Consider the following 22,232-nt stretch of genomic DNA (forward strand, 5'->3'; position numbering starts at 1 on the left):
TCCGTAGCCATAAGAGTTACAGTAAGTATTTTACTATCACTGTGTTCATAAGGCATTCTTTTTACTGAAGGAGATCTAGTGCTTTAAATTGTGACGCTAATTTTTGTAATTTTTCTTACTTCAGGTAACTAATTATTGCTCGATAATGGAAATTAGATATAGTGTTGAAATAAAAAGCACTTCCTCACACATCAGCAATTCTGTTTCAGCATATTGCCTATTACCTTATCTAAATACTGGCTGAAATCTATGACTACAAATAATCTTGCTGAGATAAAGGAACATAAGTACAAAAAAGTGTATTTTGAGATCATCACATATAATGTTAAAGATGTGCATTATTCCGAAAGCACAACAAGATAACATAAAATCGACAAGACCGTTCAATAGGTACAAGCCATATACTTATCACAAATATAATTTTTTTTGTGTGTTTAAACGTCTTGCCTAGCGAGCTTCCTTTGTCACCTAAGGTTCTGAGCAGCCCTGTCGGCAAAGTACTGTCAGCGCAGCTGAAGGGTGCGAAGGCCCTGCACTATGCGGTGCCGTGGCGAACTTCCAAAAGGGCTCAGCACATTCCCACAGGCTATATCGCCATCATTAAAAGTGAGCACAGCATCAAGATCGCATATTTTCAGTGTTTGGTGTACGAGGAAAGTGTTTTTCGGAGCCTGCTCTCACAAGACCATTCGACGACTCGTTAGGGTTTTGTGGACGCATTTATCAAGAAATTTTGGATAAGCTAGTTCCGGATTAGCAGCCTCAATAACAAATGCTGGAAGGTGTTCTTTATGAATGAATGGTTCACCCCTTAACTGGGCTTTGTTGAATTTACACCATGTTTCCACGTTATTTGCACAGAGGCCTTGAAATGGATATCATGTGAAAATGTGTTGCCCGAACAGGTTTTCGCATGTCCTTCAAGCTGGCTTGATTTATTTTAATGGCCAAATAATATTAGCTTTAGTGCTTGCCAATGATGACACCCCAGAGATGTCTCCGGATAGATACAGACTTCCCCACAGAAAGCTTGATGACTCTGCTTTCTTTCAATTTCGCAGTTTTGGGTCAATTCTTTTCTGAATGTGCCAACATGCACTCCAGCTTGCGAACTCTAACCTCTCCATGCGCCTATGATGCTTAAACAGCAAGGAATTCCTTGCTACGTAAGATAAGGGCATGGCAGGCCGCCCCACAAATTTCGAAATATCACATTTTTAAAGAAAAAGGAATTCACTGAGTAAAAAAAAAAACGAATAATGATTCTGGTTTCAACAAGACTGCAGATTTCAAATAACGCAAAAAGAAAAAAATGGATTTTTTTCAATGTTTTTGCTTACCCTGTCCCCTTAACCAGAGGAGCGTCCGGTGTGTTACACTGCACTGTGGCTAAGGGAATAAGAATATATAAAAAAAGAAAGAAAATCACGCCAGCTCTCGCTAAAGGGAACTATGTGTAGGTGTGAAGCAGCGGGAGCTCACGCTTACGCTTATAAGTATAGCGCCATCACAGCCACTACTTTAAAAAAAAAGATAGAGAGAGAGACGAACACTTATTCCCTTAGCCACACTGCACTGTGGCTAAGGGAATAAGAATATATAAAAAAAGAAAGAAAATCACGCCAGCTCTCGCTAAAGGGAACTATGTGTAGGTGTGAAGCAGCGGGAGCTCACGCTTACGCTTATAAGTATAGCGCCATCACAGCCACTACTTTAAAAAAAAAGATGAAAAATCGCAGCATATTCACGGAGTGAATGATGATGAGTGGGGCGGATCGTCCATCCGTTCATGTGTCCGTCCGTACGTGCATGCGTCCTGTCGGACCATGGTTAGAATAGGTGGACAGCAAAATCGTGGCTCACGCAATGGATTGTGGGCTACAGCGGCCGTCTGCACCGATTTCCGGTTCGAGGTGCCGTGATGCCATGCAGGCATTCTTGCCAGTGCCGGTGTTTTTTTTTTTTTTTTGCGTGTTTCACCTTGCACACGTGGTGTCATTTTCATATAAAGTGCTGCGTAATACTTTGGAGTGCTATGTTGTATAATCGAATAGCAAATAGAATCACTACGAGATAGTTATAATCGTGCGAGCGGTCATTTTCTTTTTTTCATTGAAGTGGCTTGCACCTCCAGATACATGCTGGTTGTTTTGCAGCGAAGGTTATATCGCGCATGTTTTGTCATATACAAAGATTTCTTGCGCATCATGGGATCACGAAATATCCGTTCACTTGTTTTGATGTTGCTCACGTACCCGTAAAATGATGTATTTACTTTTTGGTTGCAAAGATACTATTCCGGGCTGGATATAGCGAGACGTAGCAATGTGTTTCGAACGCTATAAACGAAACGTGCTCGTAGTTCTCTGGCTTTTTTTTTACGCCTCGAAGTATCTCTTTAAATGAGGTGTCGTCACGAAAACGCTCAAACAATGCTTTTCAATGCATGCAAAATTATCCGCAATCAGCGTACAGTTGTGCAAGATACGCCTTTAAGGCTACGAGTCCGAGTATAATACCTGTGCCACACGGGCAGAGAAAATGGCATTTACCTCCTAATGCCTTCATATTGAAGGTCATTGGCGTGGTGCCATACGGATGAACGAAATGGCATTCGCCCAAACGCCATTCGTCACATAATGCCATCGTCAGAACTCATTGGACTGAGAAATGCGTACTCTCGACGACACAGCTGATGAAGTAATTGTATAAAACTACATTTGATTCGTCTGGAAGAAAACTTTTCGCGTATTTTATTTTCACTAATCCCGTAAACAAGTGCCTTAAAACTTATCTTCAGCTGGTAGACGCTGTGAAATAAATGCGACACGTGCCATTGTCTTTTTACGCTGCGGAACTGACTAGTTTTGGCTAGTTGCTACATGGTCGGTTGCAACGTCGTCAAACGAAGCAACGAACGAAATCTAACGGCAGCGTAATATGCTTATTTATACATTTATTTATTATCTGATGTGTATGAAGCTTGTAAATGCTTGTTTATTTTTTTATTGCTACTCACGCAATGCCTAACGAGAAAGGTGCTGCTATCGACATCATCAAGTCAAATGTCATTCGCTTTGGACGTGTAGCACCACCGCTGCAAAAAAGTCATTCGGGAACTGAATGCCTTCACTACCGAATGTCATTTTCTAGGCCCGTGTGGCACCTATCGGCACTACACGCTTGCAAGTCTGACATTACGGAAACGCCCCACCATGCTACTGATTGCTTCAAAAGCAACTTCGTTCGTTTTACGTCACACGATACCAATATTTGAGTGGCCGTATTGTTCTGTAGGCTTTTTACTCACTCACCTGTGTCAATAAGTTTCACAGATAGTTATCGATGCAGATTATACAATACAAGTACACTGTATCAGCAAACGCGCAAAGTATGCGTATGTAGACATCGTACGTCTATTGACATACGACAGCATGTGAACATATGTGTGAGTGATTTTGAAGTGGTCTCAGTAAGTGTATGCGCTCGAAAAATACTAAATCGAGGTGATTTTGCAAAATATTACTGCGTGTTTCAAAATGCATAACCGCACGCTGTGTTCGAAACCCATCTCTCAACATTCCTCGTTTTTGCCCATGTTCACATCTCGCTTCGTTCCCTGAAATGCGCTAAATATAATCTATTCATTAAAAAAACAAAAGAATTGAAGAACACAATCATTGAATAACGGCAGCAAAAGCGTCACAGAATTGCACGTGTTTCCACACCGATTAGAGTGCGCAGCAGGCACATTTAATCAGCGAAGGGATAGGCCTCAAACCGGAAGTACCGTAATAGATGACGCGCGGCTTTGTTATCCACCTATTGGTTGCACGGCAGTTATTTTTTTTTTGTGTGTGTGCATAAGCTTAGGGAGTTATTTATTTATTTTATTTGCATACACAGATACACAAGGACACAGATGAAAGCGGGAGAGAGCAAGCAACCAGGAGGGCACAACGACTGCTCATTATTTCGGGAGGAGGGAAGAAACAGAGGAAACAAAGATTAGAAGAAAGAAAGAGGAAAGAAGATGAGAAATGAAAAAAAAGAATGACGAGAAGACTTCAATGAGTATGAGTAAAAACAAATAAAAATATAAAAGAAATCATCTATAAACGGGTGGCCAGGTTCGTTTGGTTCATAAATGTAAGGAGATGCAGGTCAGCCGTTCGCAGGCAGCATTGCTTTGAAGACACTCAGTCGGAGCGTGTCCTACCGCATTTGCCGTGACCGCACAGACAGTACGGTGCCAGCATTGTACGCCGCGTAGTTCGGCAGCGCCAGAGACGGTCGAGCGTTTCCGTTCTGTTCTGTTCTAACTGTTTTGCTGTGGAGAGGTGGAGGTTTCCAATTACTGTTATCAGAAAAAGTAAACCAACCGCCAAGTGGGAAACAAAAGGGATGGGGTTATAAACGTCATTCTGACTGCCCCCTAATTGTCTCACGGCACTGGCAGCCGACGCATCAATGGGCCTCTTCTGAGACCCAGCGCACCGCGGTGACTCCTCGATCGGTTTATGGCACGGCCGTGTATCGTTTGCCCGCCTGCAAACTCGGTAGGTGGTGGTAAAAACATTTATTTAACAATAAAAAAAAGAGGAGGCATGCAGCGACCGCCTCATAAGAGGACGGCATCCACAACGAGTAGGTGGGGATCCCCAGTACGGGACCCTATTGGCTTCTGCTGCTGCCTGGGCTCGTCGAACCAAGGCATTTTTGGTCTGAAGGTTAGAGCATCCAAGCAGGGCCGCCTCCCACTCCTCCCGGGTAGGGTTGGGTATAGGGGGTACAGCAGGGTTGCAGGGGCAGGCCCACACCATGTGGTAGATGTCCGAAGACGCCTCCCCACAGTGTGAGCAGCTGCCGGAAAAGGCGGGATCGAAATGTTTGAGGGTTGCCGGGCACAGCACAGTGTTCGTGAAAAGTCGGAGTAGAAGCCGCTCCTCCACTTTATTTAGGCCTTTGCATGGGCATGGATAAAGGCTGTGATCGAAGTGGTAATAGTTCACAATTTCGCGGAACGAATACACCGAATTGAATTGAAGGTCGTCTTGATCAGGGGAGGTGAGTGGGAATGCCCGGGGAAAGAGCGCGCGGGCGGCGGCGTCGGCTGCCTCATTCCCTTCGAGTCCCATGTGAGCAGGAGCCCAGACTACACGGCGGGATGCAGGTATTCCCCAATAGTCCGAACGTTGCAATAAGCGGTAGGCCAGGTATGCGACACAGCCGTTCACGACGTTTTGACAGGCCCCTCGAGAGTCGGAGATTATCATTGAGAATATGAGAATAAGGGGAACGTGAAAACCCAGACGTCCAAATATACTAATGGCAACAAATGTAAACTTCGCAATAAAAGAAGTACTCTGAGATAAAGGAACCTCCCGATTCTTAGAAGTCCGATCAAAATGTCTGAGAACAAAGAGCCAATACCCGGGAATCAGCTGATTGAGCCCATTCGCGCGTACCTAGATGTCTAAACGGGCGAAGACAATAGGACGTACTTACCGAGAGCCCTATAATTTCCGACAAGGGAGTGCGAAGGCAATTAACTTGCTCGAGATTTGCAGCTTTCAGATGAAAGTTTCTGGCAAATATATCTTATATAGTACACGTGCTTGTTTATTCGCATTTGGTCATTAAAGTTATTAAAAAGTAATTATTGGGATTTAACGTCTAGAAACAACGATGTGATCACAAGAGACGCCATTAGTGAAGGACTCCCGAAACTTGGACGACCCGGGTTTTTTAACGTGTGCCTAAATAAGAGTACACGGGCAGAGGCGCAGCCAGAAATTGCTTTTTTTTTCCCCTTGATTGCGGGAAGGGAGACAGGATAGATGCATACTTTATTTATGTTCGGCCATACGCTTTTGTGTGCATGTACATATATCTAAGCAAAATTGAAAAAAAAAAAACATGAGGTAGGAGGAGGTGAACCCCCCATCAATGAAGACGCGTGAGTTCTGCCTTCACTATTTGCGAAAAAAATCATTTTCTGTAAAATATATCGCAATTGTTTTTAATAAACCGTATTCGCCGCCAAAAAGGGAGTTCTGTGCAAAAAAGAGTTCAGCAAAAACGTCTGTGGTTTGAATCCCGGTGCCGGTATAGGGTGAAAAGAAAAGAAAGCCATAAGGCAATGGGGGTAAGGAAGCTGGAACGCTGACGTTCATTCTTTATTTTTAATTATGATCAGCAGTAGTGAGCAGACCAAGTTCTAAACATCGCATCATTTACTGTGCTGGTAGCCGAGTACGTATGGTGTTCAGTTTACAACCACCGTAGGTTGGTGGCTCGAATGACAGAATTGCTGCAGCATCTGGAAGTCATCCAGACATCTTTCTGCCAGAACTCAAATTTGCATGCTGTCACATAATTCAGGAAACTGGATAGAAGTAATTCGATGAATAACATTGTAATGGGCGTTTTTTTTTTGTAATAAAAAGTTTGTTTTTACGAAAATAGGGGGCACACACTTCAGCGGCATGGCACTGTGAGACCTGGGGGTCCCATGCCACCAAGGTAGCATGCATTAATGTGCGACAAAACTTTAAAACATTTTTTAAGGCTCTAAAAAACTGATGTTTGAAATAAGCTCGACAGAGGTGTTCGTAAACACACACACACATACACACAAACGCGCACACGCATAAGTTCTGTCTGTGTGCGTGTGTTCGAAAAGCCTCGAGGCTGTAGTAGATCGTTTTGTTGAGATTACGCCCACCTCCTGAACATTACAGTATATTTTGGAACCTACGTCGCCGATAACGATAACGCTGGAATATTCGATGGCAAGTGTATAAATGCCGACGCGCTTCGCCGCTTGCCAGCTGATCGATGGCCGGCGCTCTGCTCGCCGCTATCAGTGCCAGCGTCTTGCTGCGTTCTGACTTACGTGCTGCAAGTTAGGCCCAAATAAACAGTTTATTATACGACCTGTAGTCTGCTCTCTTCGTCCACGTCACAATATATATATATATATATATATATATATATATATATATATATATATATATATATATATATATATATATATATATATATATTGTCACGAGGTTGTGATACACGCAGCACTTGAGAGGAAGCACGCAGGAATATATATATATATATATATATATATATATATATATATATATATATATATATATATATATATATATATATATATATATATATATATATATATATATATATATATATATCCGGTAGTTCATACAAAACAACGAGGACAGCCACCACAGCATTAAATCATCATTTAGCCTCTTTTAACTTTGCGCTGTTCATCCAAAATGCGACAACCTTCTAATATTTGTTTCAGTCGACGTGTGTGATTGAAAGGAAAAATTTTATTTGACCGCATCAATAGAGAAATCTTCATTACATTGTTCTTTTTTTTTCTGTCTTCATATGCCCTTCTTGAGAAGCCCGCATGGTTTCTTCAGATACTGAACTCGGTAAGAAAAGCTTTCATTGAAACAGCGTGTCGGCACTAGTGCAAATACTGACTCCCTTATCGCCAATCACCTTCAGTTGAACGTTCACTTCGAACTGTAAAAAAAAAGGTAAGAAACAAAAGTGATTACAAATGAGACACGGCGGTGGACTTTAATAAACGACGCCACTAGCGAAAATACTGCTTCACACGAAAGATAACGCAGCGTTACTTATATGACATACGAGGCACGACTTACTAGATTCACGCATTTATAAAAAGAAACGCAAAAAATAAAACATATTGCTATGACAGATAAGATTACCTGCATGCACAATGTGTATTTGAATAATTAATATAATTAAATAACCTATTACTGTGGAAATGAACTTCATGCCGGGTGGAACGAAACCAAGCGAGAAAAAACATTCATCAATACGTAAAAAAACAATAGAATTATAACATTACAAATATAATCTTTACAACGCCGTACAACTCCAGGCATTAAATCCGCAACAAAAAAAATTCTAAGGCACTTTGCGCCATCGACCAAAAAGCCCGGATAGCGCAAAGAACATATAACACCCCCTTATCTGTGACTCAGCCACACTTACCTCTATATTATACCTATGATTACGAATGCGCGTTGATACTTCCAATTCAGCAGATGGTGTGATAAGAGACGTATCATTCGACATATTTAATGAAGGCAGCCTTGTCTTTTGTTAATGTTTTTTATCGCCCGATAACAAGTGTCCTTCCGAAATGAAGTTTAATCGGCAACAATAGAGTAACACTCGTATAAGGTTCCCCTGTAGATAACAATAGTGTACAAATGCACATTTACGCAAGTTCCCAGTCTGTACAAGGTGGTGATTTCGGTCTCGGTCGTAACGTGTTTTCACTTTAGCTGTGCAAACATGGCCATGTGAGATAACAGCAACTACACAAAAGCATAAAATGAACCTGCTCATGCTTTACTACTCAGTTCACGTGGCGTTTTATGTCTCTTTGTCTATCGCTTGTTAAGTCGATTCTCCATATTGGTACAGTTATTATCTCTCTCACTTTTATCTAGCACAAACAGGTAGATAAAATTTGTCTCGTGTTTGAGAGTGGCATGATGTTATCAAAGACGTCACCAGGTTTGTGCAATTAGCCGTATCCTGTTGTCCCACATGAACAACAGAATCTTGTTTATACACATTTGCGCAAATAAGCAGGTAGCAAAGCATTTTGTTGTTTTTTATTTGTTTGCTTTTTGCTATAAAATGGCAGGCAGCCAAATTTACCCACATTAATGGGTAATACGACGGGAATGAGGTTATCTAAAAAAAAGCCTGAGATAAGTAGGATAGATTAAATCATTTACAGCCTTTTTATTTAAAACTGCCGACATTTATTTTTTTTTGCCATGTGACTGCTTCTCTATTAGAAAAAGCGTATGAATCCAACTCTATTGCTCTAAGTATACTCGCTTGTGTGCGCGGAAATATAACGCCGGTATATTCACACACTCCTAAATTTTTACCTATTGATAAATACGTGGGGTTTACGCGAAATGCGTAGATGCGAACCAACGCCTCCTAGAAAAATTATGCCTGGAGCGTGGTGGTGGTGGTGGTAGTGGTTACAATGAAAAGGAAAAAGGCACCTAATTTCTGTCTGCCTTCAGGCGACACGGCGCAGTGCCTTATAGGGGTGGGGGGAAGGAGGGATAAAAGAATAGAAGGAAAGTAGAAGCAGAAGAAGACAGCCAACGAGAGGAAAAAAGAAGGAGATAGGAAAGTGGGGATCCGGTCGAAGCAGTCCAAGGGCGGGGTGCCACAATGCGAGAGCTACACGGCGTCAGGAGACCGCGGAGGGCGAACCAGTCGGCGGGAGCTACGCTGAAGTCGGAGATCGCGAGGGCACAACCGTCCAGCTTGAAATCCTGCGAGCGAATCCTGGAGCGTGAGCCGCGAACGCGCCGCCCTACCCTCGAATTTTACCCTCACCCTCCAGTACGGAGACGAACGCCTGTGGCGGTCGCCCCTGCGAACACAGCAACGCTCTCACAGCTGCCTCCGAGCAGCTATGATGTCACGTGACAGAGTGGTACGGAGGCGAGTGGTCCCACGCGGCAGACGATCGCAACACGCGGTAGGAGGCATGGCCTCCAAGATTTTGTGCTGGCAGCAAGCTCTCAACTGAAGAGAGATCCACGTTCCAGGCGTAGTTTTTCTAGGCGGCGTTGTGCGAACCCATCAGAAAAATCACTAATTTTTAAATGCGCACATCCTGTAGCATCTTTCTGCGCGTCTGTTCTAAAGAGAGAGAGGGCGCGCAGCTTCACGTAGAATCGGAAAGTCACGCGCTGACGCGTACTAGTGGTCAGGCTTTGAAGCTTTCACCGCAAAGCAAGCAGACAAAAAAAAAAAAAAAAAAGGACATGCGAAGTGTTTACCAGTGGCGCGTAGAAAGGCACGTGCACAGTCATGGTGCCGTTGTACGTGCGTCCCTTGACCACGGGGCAGTGGTAGACGACCTTGCACATGTCGCGTTCCATGCCCGGCACAAGGAACGCCACACCAAATATCCTCATGGTCGGCTCCAGCCGCAGCCAGTCGCTGTCCTGATCTGCGAAGCATGAAAGTAAGTGCTCCCACGAGGTCTTTTTTTTTTTTTTTCACAGAGACGAGTACAAGTAGGAAATCAACATCTACCCAGGAACTCTTCTTTCGATCTCTTTCATCCATTTCACATCTACAGGATATATATAGTAAACCAGTTATTCCCAACGGGCTAACATCACTGCCTTTCCATTCCTTTTTGCTTTTGCTACTTTCTTTTTCTAATACGTGTTTTCTCATCCACCCGCGAAAAAATGCTGCTACGTCGAGTTTGCGAAATCAGCTACGTTATTGTCAACTGAACTAAGCTTATAATTGTGCGCAGTGTTTTTCAAAACTCGTGTCAATGATCCTCGGTTATTTGATTACGGGATCTCTCTCCATAAAGGCATTAGTGCGATATTTATGTTAGCGAAGCCATATTGCAGCCCCATTTTTTAAGCTTGCGCAATGCTAGAGTGCACTGGTCTAGTACACTCTGGCAGTGCTACCTAGGTATGCTACGTTCACACTTGATAGGCCACCGGAGGCACGGGTTCCACCCCATCCACCCTATGCAAGTGAATAAAAAGGCAAAGGGAGGGTGGAGGCGCAGAGGCATTTCAACTTGTTTTTATGATGCAGCAGATGGAAGCTCGCATACGTGTGCTGAAAGCCTTGTAAAAACAAAATATAGTGGCTGCGGTCTCGACCACTGACCAGCACGTGGCGTTTTCGATGGAGTCGAGAACGCTCGATACCAGTGTACCTATGGTACAGGTACGCGTTAAAGGGGTTCTAAAACGCGTTTTTTGAGTAATCACGGAATCTTTTCACTGGAAGAGCTTATTGCCTCAGAAATTCAATGCCACAAAGATTTTAAAATACGTCCGGTACGAGCGGAGCTGCAAAGATTTGTTACACGCTGCAATCGCATTCTCTTTTTCCTCGTCCCGACGAAAGCGCTGAAAGCTAAGCATGGAGGGATGGGAGGGGCAAACAAAAAACGTAACGTGCGCCTCGTGACCTTGAGGACTTTTTTTCTTTTTTTTCGAATGGGCGGCCTTCTCAGTGTGATCGCGGGCGCACGCGTGGACAAGTCGTGGCCTCCCACGGCAATCTCAGTAACGACCGAGCGCGCATTTGTTCAAATCGGCCAATGGCTGGTAAATGGGCTTACTACGAGTGATGTTTGAGCATTTTTTATTATTGTCAATAAAAGAGAAAGCAATTTTTAGCTGACTTCGCTAGTTTGTTGAAATTCTCGATGACTTCCCTGCGGCATCTCTCATAATCGTATTGTTACGAAGAAGTGGAAACCGAGAGAAGCCGGAGAACAAGAGAACGACAAAGCTGCTTTGGCGATCGCCACGGTCTTTCGTGCCACCGCTTTCAATAAACTCCCCTTTTAACCTTTTCCTGTGCGCGTAACAGACTGGTGGGTGTGTGGTGTATGACAAACCCGACGACGGAAGCACTAATACCAGGTAGTATGGCAGGAAACCCAGCGGTGTCACATTCGAAGCACCGAAGCTTTGGTCCTTAGATATCTCGTTGTATTGTGACGGTAAACCCCATCAATTATTATTATTATCAACCTCAAAAAAAAAAAAAAACTGCAGGTACCAGCAGACTAATGTGTGTGGCTCTATGGTACCTTTTTATAGCAATGCAACTGCAATAAATATGCAAAAAAGCAACGTTTCACAAAGAATAATCATGCAGTGTTTTCAACGTACCATTTTGCTTGTTATTTTTTATTTTAAGACGGGTGTCAGAGCCGTAATAATCGGGAGAGGGGGCATTTCAGACATAGATAGCTCCCCATAATGTATACAGGTTGCATCGTGAACGCCTACGGCTGACTACGGCAAAATATACACGCAGCATCACTTAAGAGACATACAGTGTGAGATGTGTGTGTGGCGTATTTCCAGAACAGCTGGTCACACGCAGCAACTTACCTGCAATTATGGAGAAATGAATCTTCGTATCTTTACCTCGCAAGAACACGCAAGGGTGCGTTTCGCACGGCTCAATGTTCATCGACAGGATCTTCGCTTCGCTACCTGCGCCAAAGCAAACACCATATACAGAGTTTTGTACTGTTGCGACCGGGGTTTCCAGACACCGGAGGTCCGGGATGAAGTTGTCGAGGCAGGAGGAAGAGAGACTTGAAGAGGGTTTATTTACAATATGTACATTGCGAACTCCCTACACGGTGAGCTCTCAAACGTGGCAGGCCTCTACATGTCTCCTAACATAGCGCTACATGGTGCTTGGTTCTACATGGTTCTGCTCGGTTCTGCTCTCGAAAAAAAGCACACACGAATGAGCCGTGGGGGCTCATTATAAAGGGTCTGTCCTCCCCAGATCCCTAGATCGGGGACCGCGTACAGAGGGCACCGTCCAACCACGGATCACACATTACCCGCGAGGGTGACGAGCACGCACGGTCCACGTGAACGTTCAAAATTGAAGCGTGGTCACTGCACGGCCATGTGGCACGAACGTGGCTCCTCCTCGTCAAGGGGTGTCGCTGGGCGAGGGGTCTGAAGTTGATGACTGCATCCATCGAAAGGGCCGCCGTAAACAAGCTTCAAATGGTCGCCGAACGACTCGTTCAATTAGCGGGACGATTTCCGGCCGCCGCCGCCGCCGTCATCTTCCAAAGAAGAAGCGGCACTTGTGGTCTCCCGAACTGCTCACGGTGTCGTGGCGGCAAGACGCCGCACCCTCCGGCCAGGGGGGAACAATACATGGCGGACACAGGCCGCCAGCCCGTTTGGCGACTAAAAAAGGAACATCAAAAGGAACGCCGATCCATTGTCAGACCTGGCGCCGGTCCTAACAGTAGGCAGCCGGTCGTTCGGTTACTTGTTTGAAGATTAAAGGAGCGCCGCTCCCTCTTCCGCTCTGGCGCCGGTCACAACAGCTCGTCCGCCGGCGGGAGAAGCGACCTGAGGGTGACCAGCTGCACAGGTTGCCCGAAGTGTCGCTGTGTAGTGCTGTCTTCCAGGCCACTGCTGATGACGCTCAGCCAAGGACTCTTTCCCTCTCGCTCCTTGTGGCTCCCCTCTGGGAAAAGCATTCATACACACCACCACAGGCACGGGAGAGCACCCTGCCCGCACTGAGACACGTCGAGTCCGACAAATTATCCAAAAGCAACCTTACTTAAGTGGTATTACCAAACACAAAGCAGCAATCGGGACGTTTCTCTGAGGTTTCACCAAAACTCCTAATCCCGATCCGATAATAATCTTCCCATCAAACTGCTTTCAAGAAAACTAACTGTCAAGTGATGCGCTCACCGTGGCATACCCGAGTGCTCGCGTGAGCAATCCGCCGTAACCCACCAGGTATCATACTCATAAAATAAAGCATTTTACTTCACGCTATCTTTTAGTTCCCGAAATTTAGTGCCGCCAAAGCCAGTCGTCAATTCCTTTTGAGAAGACGAAAGCATAACTGCCGTGCTGCACCTGCATTAGGAACATCTTTATTATATATCCGCAAACGCACATCACAGTGCTCCTGCCTGGATGAGATACCACCTAATCGTTCCCTTGCTGTTGCCACTTTCACAAAGCATACATATAAACTCACGAGCTAGCTTTTCTTACACACCGGACACATGCGAACAAAACATTAAATGAACAACAAAAAAAGTTTCGCATGAATCCTGAAAAATCTCGCAAGCAATAACTTTGCGTCTCTACGCTCAGTCATAATTAGTTCATAACGTTGCTCCTGCTCATTTACACGTATCTACCATGACGCAGGCTCCTATGCGTGTCGTTTCCTTCCAATAGATCTATACAACGTATATAGGCTACCAAAATGATAGAGCGCTAACGAAAACAAGGTACAAACGAGTTATTTACAAAATCACAAAAACAAACAAAATGTTCCTTTCAACAGTCCCGAGTCGACGTTTTCCGAGAGGCTAACAGCTGTTCGCAACAACTCTGAGTCGAACTCGCGGTGGTCGCGCCCGGAACGATTTTCTCGAGAAACGGGGTCTACAACACGCGTCAATCGCCCTGCTACCGAACCCCGCGACGTTCCTCGAAGCCGACTTGCTGTCGCTTCCTGCCCCTCGAAAACCACCGACTCTTTTGCCCCGCACCCCGTCCAATGCACCGCGAGAACAACGGAAGGGTCTCTTGCCCTTCGACCACTTACGCACACCATGCGCTTCTCTTTTCTTTGTTCTCTGGCCGCTTGGACGCTTGCGATACGGCAACTTTCTTGAAATTTCGCTCCGCCATTTGAATACATTCCTCAAACGCGTCGCGATTTCTGCCTGCCTGTTTTTACGGCGCTTTCTCCGTGTTGCACGTCTCTTGGTGCCGTCTACGGAGCCTTTCGCCCATCTCTGATGCTCACCAGCACCCACATGCTCATCTGATTTTTCGCGCGGACTGTCTGGATAATTGCCTAGCAATCTCTCCTTCAAACACTGCCGCGTACGATGCGCTTTTCTTTTCCGGCGGTTCGGACGCACACGATACAGACCCGTCAGAGATGACAACGGCACTTTTCTCGCGATTTTACCACGCCGTTTGAAACCCTTACTCAAACGCGTTGTGCTCATCTCGAGCTTTGCCTTATTGTTGCCCTTCGGACGCTTTCTCCCCTGTGCACGCTTCTTTGTGCGGACCTGGGAGCCTTTCGTCCTACTCCGACGTTCTTCATCACCGATATGCTCCTCCGCCATCTCGCGCGCCCAGTCCTGATGATTGCCTATCAGTTCATCGTAAGACCGCGGCCGCGTAGATTGCGCACTTCTGTTCCTTACTCTCCGGCCGCTCAGACGCCTGCGATTTAAGCCAGTCAGAGAAGACAACGGGCCTTTTCTCGCAAATCCGCCACGCCGTTTGAAGGTCCTCGTCAAACGCGCCGCGCTGATCGCGAGCCTTGCCGCGCTTCTGTTTTTCGGACGCTTTCTCCGTTTGGCACATTCCTTGGTGCCAAACCTGGAGCCTTTCGTCCGCCTCTGACGCTCATCAACATGGTCTACAGGGCTGCAAGGTTCGATGGAACACTCTGTTAATCTTAACTTCGTTTCCCCCACCACGGAACCCTCACACCCTGCTGTGACCGCGAGCTCTTTTCCCTCAGAATGGGTTAAAACCTGTTCCATTCCCTTACAGGCACTAGCCTTCTCTTTGGCCTCAAACGGCACCGCCGCTATATCTACAGATATCAGACCCGCAGCACTCTCTTCGGCCCTAAACGGCACCGCTGCTGAAACGCACCGTTCGTGCGGTACATCTGCAAATTTCTGACCTGTAGCCCTCTCTTCGGCCTTAATCGGCACCGCCGCTACGTCGCACCGTTCGTGCACTTCATCTACAGATGTCTGACCTGTAGCCTTCGCTTCGGTCTTAAACGGCACCGCCGCTACATCGCACCGTTCGTGCGCTACATCTACAGATGTCTGACCTGTAGCCTTCGCTTCGGTCTTAAACGGCACCGCCGCTACATCGCACCGTTCGTGCGCTACATCTATGGATTGACCACTCTGCTGCAATGCCACCAATTCACAATTAAGCCTTTCTATCTCTTCATCTAATTCCTGCATCCTTTTTATATGTTCTTCATGCCTGCGCTCAGCTTCCAATTCCTCCTGGCGCCATCTTTCCTTTCTTTGCGCCCTTTGTACTTCCTCCTCCTGGTCCAATAAGTACATATTCCCGAAGTGCTCGATTTCCTCATTGTCACTATTGCTTTCGAGAATCACTTCGCGGAGTTTAGAAGCAGGCATATCATCATTAAAATCTAGCTCCAGATCCCAACACAGGTTCAGCAGGTTCTCTCTCGTCAATCTCGTAAGATCCATGGCGACTACTTTGCTTTGGCTCAGCTGTGACAAAACACAAACCCACCAGCGCTTCAATTCTGGGTCTAGAGAAATTGAAGCCTGGCAAATCTCACAGCGGAGACCACAAGCTTAAGCACCCAAGTAGCACTACGTGGCCAACATCCCTCTCTACTTTTTCTTGTTAATTTTTCACTCCTGCTTTTTACAACATCCTAAAATTTAACCCGCAACGTACCCTTAGAAATTTTGAAACATTACCCCTTGTTCCTATTGAATCATCTAAGCTTTCCTGCTTTAGCGTACTTGCTCAGATAATCATCCAGTGCTGCCTTGTGCTGAGATAACAACCACAGTGGCCAGGCAGTTGTTGGTTATATCCATCTTTTAACGAATTTAGGCTAAAAGACCCGATATATCTCAAGCACAAAGCCAGGCACTCACCCCATTACGTGCGGTGGTGGTACGCTGCTTCGATCCCGCCGAGTTCCAGGGCTTTCGGCTGGCCTCCGGTACATGTCGCTCTCCGTCGCAGACTCGTATCCCACCGCTGCCAACCAGTTGTTGCGACCGGGGTTTCCAGACACCGGAGGTCCGGGATGAAGTTGTCGAGGCAGGAGGAAGAGAGACTTGAAGAGGGTTTATTTACAATATGTACATTGCGAACTCCCTACACGGTGAGCTCTCAAACGTGGCAGGCCTCTACATGTCTCCTAACATAGCGCTACATGGTGCTTGGTTCTACATGGTTCTGCTCGGTTCTGCTCTCGAAAAAAAGCACACACGAATGAGCCGTGGGGGCTCATTATAAAGGGTCTGTCCTCCCCAGATCCCTAGATCGGGGACCGCGTACAGAGGGCACCGTCCAACCACGGATCACACATTACCCGCGAGGGTGACGAGCACGCACGGTCCACGTGAACGTTCAAAATTGAAGCGTGGTCACTGCACGGCCATGTGGCACGAACGTGGCTCCTCCTCGTCAAGGGGTGTCGCTGGGCGAGGGGTCTGAAGTTGATGACTGCATCCATCGAAAGGGCCGCCGTAAACAAGCTTCAAATGGTCGCCGAACGACTCGTTCAATTAGCGGGACGATTTCCGGCCGCCGCCGCCGCCGTCATCTTCCAAAGAAGAAGCGGCACTTGTGGTCTCCCGAACTGCTCACGGTGTCGTGGCGGCAAGACGCCGCACCCTCCGGCCAGGGGGGAACAATACATGGCGGACACAGGCCGCCAGCCCGTTTGGCGACTAAAAAAGGAACATCAAAAGGAACGCCGATCCATTGTCAGACCTGGCGCCGGTCCTAACAGTAGGCAGCCGGTCGTTCGGTTACTTGTTTGAAGATTAAAGGAGCGCCGCTCCCTCTTCCGCTCTGGCGCCGGTCACAACAGTACCCATGTTACATAGGCAAGTTAAACGCAGTTACGACCAACCATGCTTGACCACGTTGAACCGCGGTTAGTGCCAACCATGGTCCCCCGATATTACACAGCGCAAAAGCGTCGGTGGTTAAAGGGGCCCTGCAACACTTTTGAGCATGGTCAGAAAACGAAGCCGATCGGTAGTAGAGGCTCCCGACAACACGCGAGCTAAATGTTATAGCGCAGCACGCGGCCTGGAATTCACAATAAGTTATCAAAGTCAGCTAAAAATTGGTTTCTGTTATGTCGACAAATGACAGAAGACGCTCGAAAATCACAGGTGGCAAGCCCATCTATAATAAGCCATTGGCTGATTTGAAATGGCGCGCTTACTCGTTACAGTGATCGCCGCGGGAGGCTGCGACATGTCCACGCGTGCGCGCACGATCACACTGAGAAGGCCGCGCATTCAAAGAAAAAGAAAGGGGGGATGCGGACGTAGTTTCGTCGCACTTGTTATCTCACCCTGCTTAGCTTCAAGCACTTTCGTCGGGGCGAGAGAAGAGAATGCAATTGCAGCGTGCGACAAATTTTTGCAACTCTACCCGCACTGGACGGATTCTTAAAATTTTTGCGGCGTTGAATTCGTAAGGCAATAAGCTCTTCCTGTGAATTCATTTCATGGTAGCTTGAAAGCGTGTTTCATGGCCCCATTAAGGCGTATAACGCCACCTGCAAGGGCGCCACCACTTCCTCGGTTACACTTCTAGTACACTCTACCTCGGTTAACTGCCTAACCGATGTTGCCGAACTCAGCTTCCTACAACCGCAGTTAGCGACACAACAACGGTTCCACGTACTGTGTAACATAAGCGAAACACGGTTACATGCAACTGCGGTTTAGTCTGCCTGTGTAACAAGGGTATTGAAATATCTTAAGTAAATGTCAGCGTTTGATGCCGTCTCGCATACGTTATACACTCTCCTGTAGGGCTCGCAGCTATATTTTGAGGATGGTGCACGTACAACTCCTACTCTAAAGCTACACGGACCCTATACTCTAAAACTGCCTTGCAACCCGTACCATCCGTACTAGCTTACGCCGTAAAGTGTCACGTTGATGAGCTTGATTGATATGTGGCGTTTAACGTCCCAAAACCACCATATGATTATGAGAGACGCCGTAGTGGAGGGCTCCGAAAGTTTTGACCACCTGGGGTTCTTCAACGTGTGCCCAAATCGCGTTGATGAGCTTGACGGCGCGGGATCAGAGGCGTAGGCGGGGGTGGCATATTTGGCCCTCACTCCGCGAATTTTTTTAATGCGAATGCATTTCTTAGTCGGGCTATATCGGGCACCTGGCGTTGTCCGCGTGCCGGCAGGTATTATCTCTCCGCTTTCACACCCTCTCCCATAGCAATAGGTGTGGGAGCGCGCGCTTATCCTCTCTCTTCTCTAGCAACCGGAGCGTGTGGTGCGAGAGAGGGAAGGTGCAGTGCTTCGCCGCTGCTTCCTTCGCCGTTCACTCTCTCTCCGACCTGCGCGCCACTCTCCCATTCACTCGTGCCTCACCCACGACCATGGCCACGACCGTTCACTGGCTGGGCGCCTCTCAAGAACATCCGGAAACGTACGCTTGAGACGCTCTGTGAAACGTCAACGCCGAGCCGCGAACGCTGGCGCCCCATTTCCTCGTCCTCTCGCTTCGCACTTGATTGATTGTTTGATTGATTCGTGGGGTTTAACGTCCCAAAACCACCATTTGATTATGAGAGACGCCATAGTGGGGGGCTCCGGAAAATTTGACCACCTGGGGTTCTTTAACGTGCACCCAAATCTGAGCACACGGCCCTACGACGTTTACGCCTCCAGTGGAGATGCAGCCGCCGCAGCCGGGATTTGAGCCCACGACCTGCGGGTCAGCAGCCGAGTACCTTAGCCACTAGACCACCGCGGCGGGGCCACTTTCAACCGTTCACTGGCTGCGGGTCTCTCAAGGCGATGGCAAAAGTCGGTAAAGGCGAATGCCTGACGGCAACGGTACCCTTTGTCGGCGCAAGAAATGCATTCGCATTTGCTCACGATTCCCTTCGGGGAAGTGGGGGCGCCAGGACGTAGAGTGAAAAATGACCATTTCAAAAGGGTGCCCTCCGCAAAATGAAAAAAAAAATCTGTTTCGATTATTCGGTCACGCAAAGATGAGAATTTTTCGCTCACAACCACCGACGCTGGAATTTCTGTGAAACGAATCCTTTAACGCTATCACTTTAATAAGTTCGCCGCTAAGGCTCTGGTCATGTGCAGACAACGGGTCGGTGTGATCCCCGTGTTGCGGAAAAGGAAGGGTTTGGTAACGGCGACGTAACGATATTGTGGTTTTGAAATTTTTTGCAATAAATAAAACGGCCGAAGTCGATTGCTCGCGATTGTGCGCATTGCCAGTAACAAAAGTAGACGCGTTCGCGTACAACGTTATTTCAACATATAACGCCGATATATCACTTTATGAAGTATGAATAAATAATCAAGTTATTCACACGCTGCAGGACGCACCTTCAGATCGCACTACATTGGCACCTCGTACATGGCGATTGTGCGCGCACTCAAATGTTAAAAGCAAATATTACAGATACTTTAGAACTCTAGGTGCTCGAACCAAGCATAACGTGACAGAAACATCAGTGCTAAATGCTGTCAGGGTGACTACATCTCACGAAGCATATGACGCCAATGAACACTTATTTTCAAATCAACGCAATATTCAGAGCCACAACACAGATGGACCCACTCAAAAGGATTTGCAGTGTTTCCATTTGACAAGACGTATTCCGAACCATAGCGCTTACCGCAGTCCTCGAACTTGTAGTTGCCGGTCAGAGCTCGGGCCAAGCCGAAGACGAGACTCAATGCCACGGTCCAGATCATGACCGACGTAGGCTCGCGAAACGAAAGCTCTCGATGTTCGTCTTCCTCCCTTGCCTTACAAAATAAGACCCGGAAGGGCCCCAGGCTTGTGCGCGTTACAGATGTAAGAAGATTACGTTGAATGATCTCGCTATATCGAAATCAACGACCGTTTCCAAAGCGATTCGCACGGCAGCACGAGGCACCGAATGCACGATCATCGTTTCATTATATACAGCTATGTATCCAACCCCTGCACTCTGTAGGCTCGATGCAGCGGCGACCAACACGTGGCAAGAAGCCGATTAGGACGTCCTCATTTTTATTGATACGATAATCTAAAGTATTTGATTCCGCGTCACATATATCTTTGTGACGAAACCCGAGCACAGCGAATGCGACATCGCCCATCTGAATAAAGCCGACGTTTACGCGGAAAAGGATGAAAGAGGCTGTGCTGCAGACACCATTCATCGTAAGCGTGGTTAATACAGAGACAACAGAAGCAAGGGCGCCGAATAAGGCCAGATGATCTTATTCCTGCGTGAAATCAACGCGTGTCAATGCGTCTGTATAATAACTGTGCTGTAGCGTTGCATTTTTGGCATTATCGAGTCAGCTAGCACCCGATGTCTGTTATTTACAGAGATTAGGCACGTATCAAGGAAAAAAAAACCTCAAACTTTCTGTCATTCTATGTTTTGCTCACCAGACAGCCATTGTTTCATTTATTTCGTTTATCGCCCAACTATGAATCGAGCAGATATCTTACGCAAAATTTCCGGAGCCCTTCACTACGGCATCTCTCATAATCATATGGTGGTTTTGGGACGTTAAACCCCACATATCAATCAATCGAATTGAGCAGATATCTTACAGAAAGCTCGTTGTTCAGAATACGCGATCTGCAATCTAGTCACATGCACGGACGTATTTAGATTGATTGATTGATATGTGCGATTTAGCGTCCCAAAACCACCATATGATTATTAGAGACGTCATAGTGGGGGGCTCCGGAAATTTCGACCACCTGGGGTTCTTTAATGTGCACCCGAATCTGAGCGCACCGGCCTACAACATTTCCGCCTCCGTCGGAAACGCAGCCGCTGCAGACGGGATTCGATCCCGCGACGGACGTATTTAGAGGGAGGGCAGTGGCGTAGCCGGGGAAGGGGGGGGGGGAGAGGTATGGGCCCGGTGTATCCCCCCCGCCCGACATGTTTAGGGGCGAAGCAATTTAGGGTCGCGCCTTGTTCCTTCGATATCCGTTGTCCTGGCTTGCGGTGCGCCGGCCGCGAGCGCGCCGATCGTAGGTAAAAGAGGATAACGATGATCATGGGTGCCCTCGTGGCAGGCTGTTTCTTTCGCTGCGGCGCCCCAAGAGCTATAAAACGCGCCCGCTCCCAGCTCTCTCTCTCGTGGCCATGGAGTGCACTTCAATAAGAAAGAAAGAGAGAGAATGTACGAGGTTTAATGATACCCCGGAGCTTCGCCCAATCACCTTTATTCACTTCATGGATATGCTGCGATTTGTGTTTTTTTTTTCTTTTTGCCATGACAGACAGCGCAAAATGACCACTTGCACCCTTCCGAAAAAAAAAAAAAATATTTCTGCCTACGCTCCTGGTTTGCTGTGTCGTGCTTTTTGTGTGTTTGTTTTGTTCGCATCTGTATGATTGTCTGTCTTCTTTTTTTAATACTGAGCTGTCCTATCAAAATCTGAGCTCAACTGAGTTAACATTTGCAGGTGAAGTCCCCTCAGGTGCTTACCACGTGGCTTTTGCGGCCAGGCAAAGACGCCTGAACTATTCGTCACGACGCTTCGTCGAAACCTTCAGGACACGACTACACCGACTGCGAATAACGCACGGAAGAGAATAAAATTTTGCTAGCTTTGCGTTCTCACGCGTTTCACACTTCAATTTCGGCCATGGCTGCAACCAAACACGGCGCAATCAAACAAAATCGTAGGTCAGCGGCAAAACAATTGCTTCATATCACGCTGCCGGACACACAGCGGACATGGCCCTAGTGACACAGAAGAACCGGAAGCAGTGCCTTCCCGCCATGCCATGCGGGAACTCCATGGTCCCGAAACGCAGTATAGCGTGAGA

The 22,232-nt window shown here is 47.0% G+C and overlaps 1 protein-coding gene and 1 long non-coding RNA gene across 2 annotated transcripts; one reads left to right on the plus strand and one right to left on the minus strand.

Annotated features, from left to right (window-relative positions):
• Positions 1–7,329: 7,329 nt before the first annotated feature.
• LOC119182231 (mite group 2 allergen-like Ixo r 2) lies at positions 7,330–20,302 on the minus strand. The gene is made up of 4 exons (XM_075889605.1): positions 20,061–20,302; positions 11,991–12,095; positions 9,882–10,054; positions 7,330–7,551 (listed from the first exon to the last, which is right to left on the minus strand). Exons 1-4 carry the CDS (start codon positions 20,137–20,139, stop codon positions 7,471–7,473), a joined length of 438 nt encoding a protein of 145 aa, XP_075745720.1. The 5' UTR covers positions 20,140–20,302; the 3' UTR covers positions 7,330–7,470.
• On the plus strand, positions 9,932–22,019 carry LOC142803744 (uncharacterized). Its single transcript, XR_012894259.1, has 2 exons — positions 9,932–10,069; positions 21,866–22,019. It is a non-coding gene; the product is annotated as an uncharacterized LOC142803744 (long non-coding RNA).
• Positions 22,020–22,232: the final 213 nt, after the last annotated feature.

The sequence above is a fragment of the Rhipicephalus microplus genome, chromosome 3, assembly GCF_043290135.1.
Source record: "Rhipicephalus microplus isolate Deutch F79 chromosome 3, USDA_Rmic, whole genome shotgun sequence".
NCBI classification, from domain to species: domain Eukaryota; kingdom Metazoa; phylum Arthropoda; class Arachnida; order Ixodida; family Ixodidae; genus Rhipicephalus; species Rhipicephalus microplus.

What these genes read in the sequence shown, in the direction of transcription:
- LOC119182231 (XM_075889605.1), bottom strand. Translation starts at nt 20,139, where the DNA reads ATGATCTGGACCGTGGCATTGAGTCTCGTCTTCGGCTTGGCCCGAGCT. An exon ending in TCATTTCTCCATAATTGCAG is followed by an intron (nt 10,055 to 11,990) that starts GTAAGTTGCTGC and finishes CATGCTTCGCAG; the next exon opens with ATCAGGACAGCGACTGGCTG. An exon ending in TGCCTTTCTACGCGCCACTG is followed by an intron (nt 7,552 to 9,881) that starts GTAAACACTTCG and finishes TTTTTTTTACAG; the next exon opens with TTCGAAGTGAACGTTCAACT.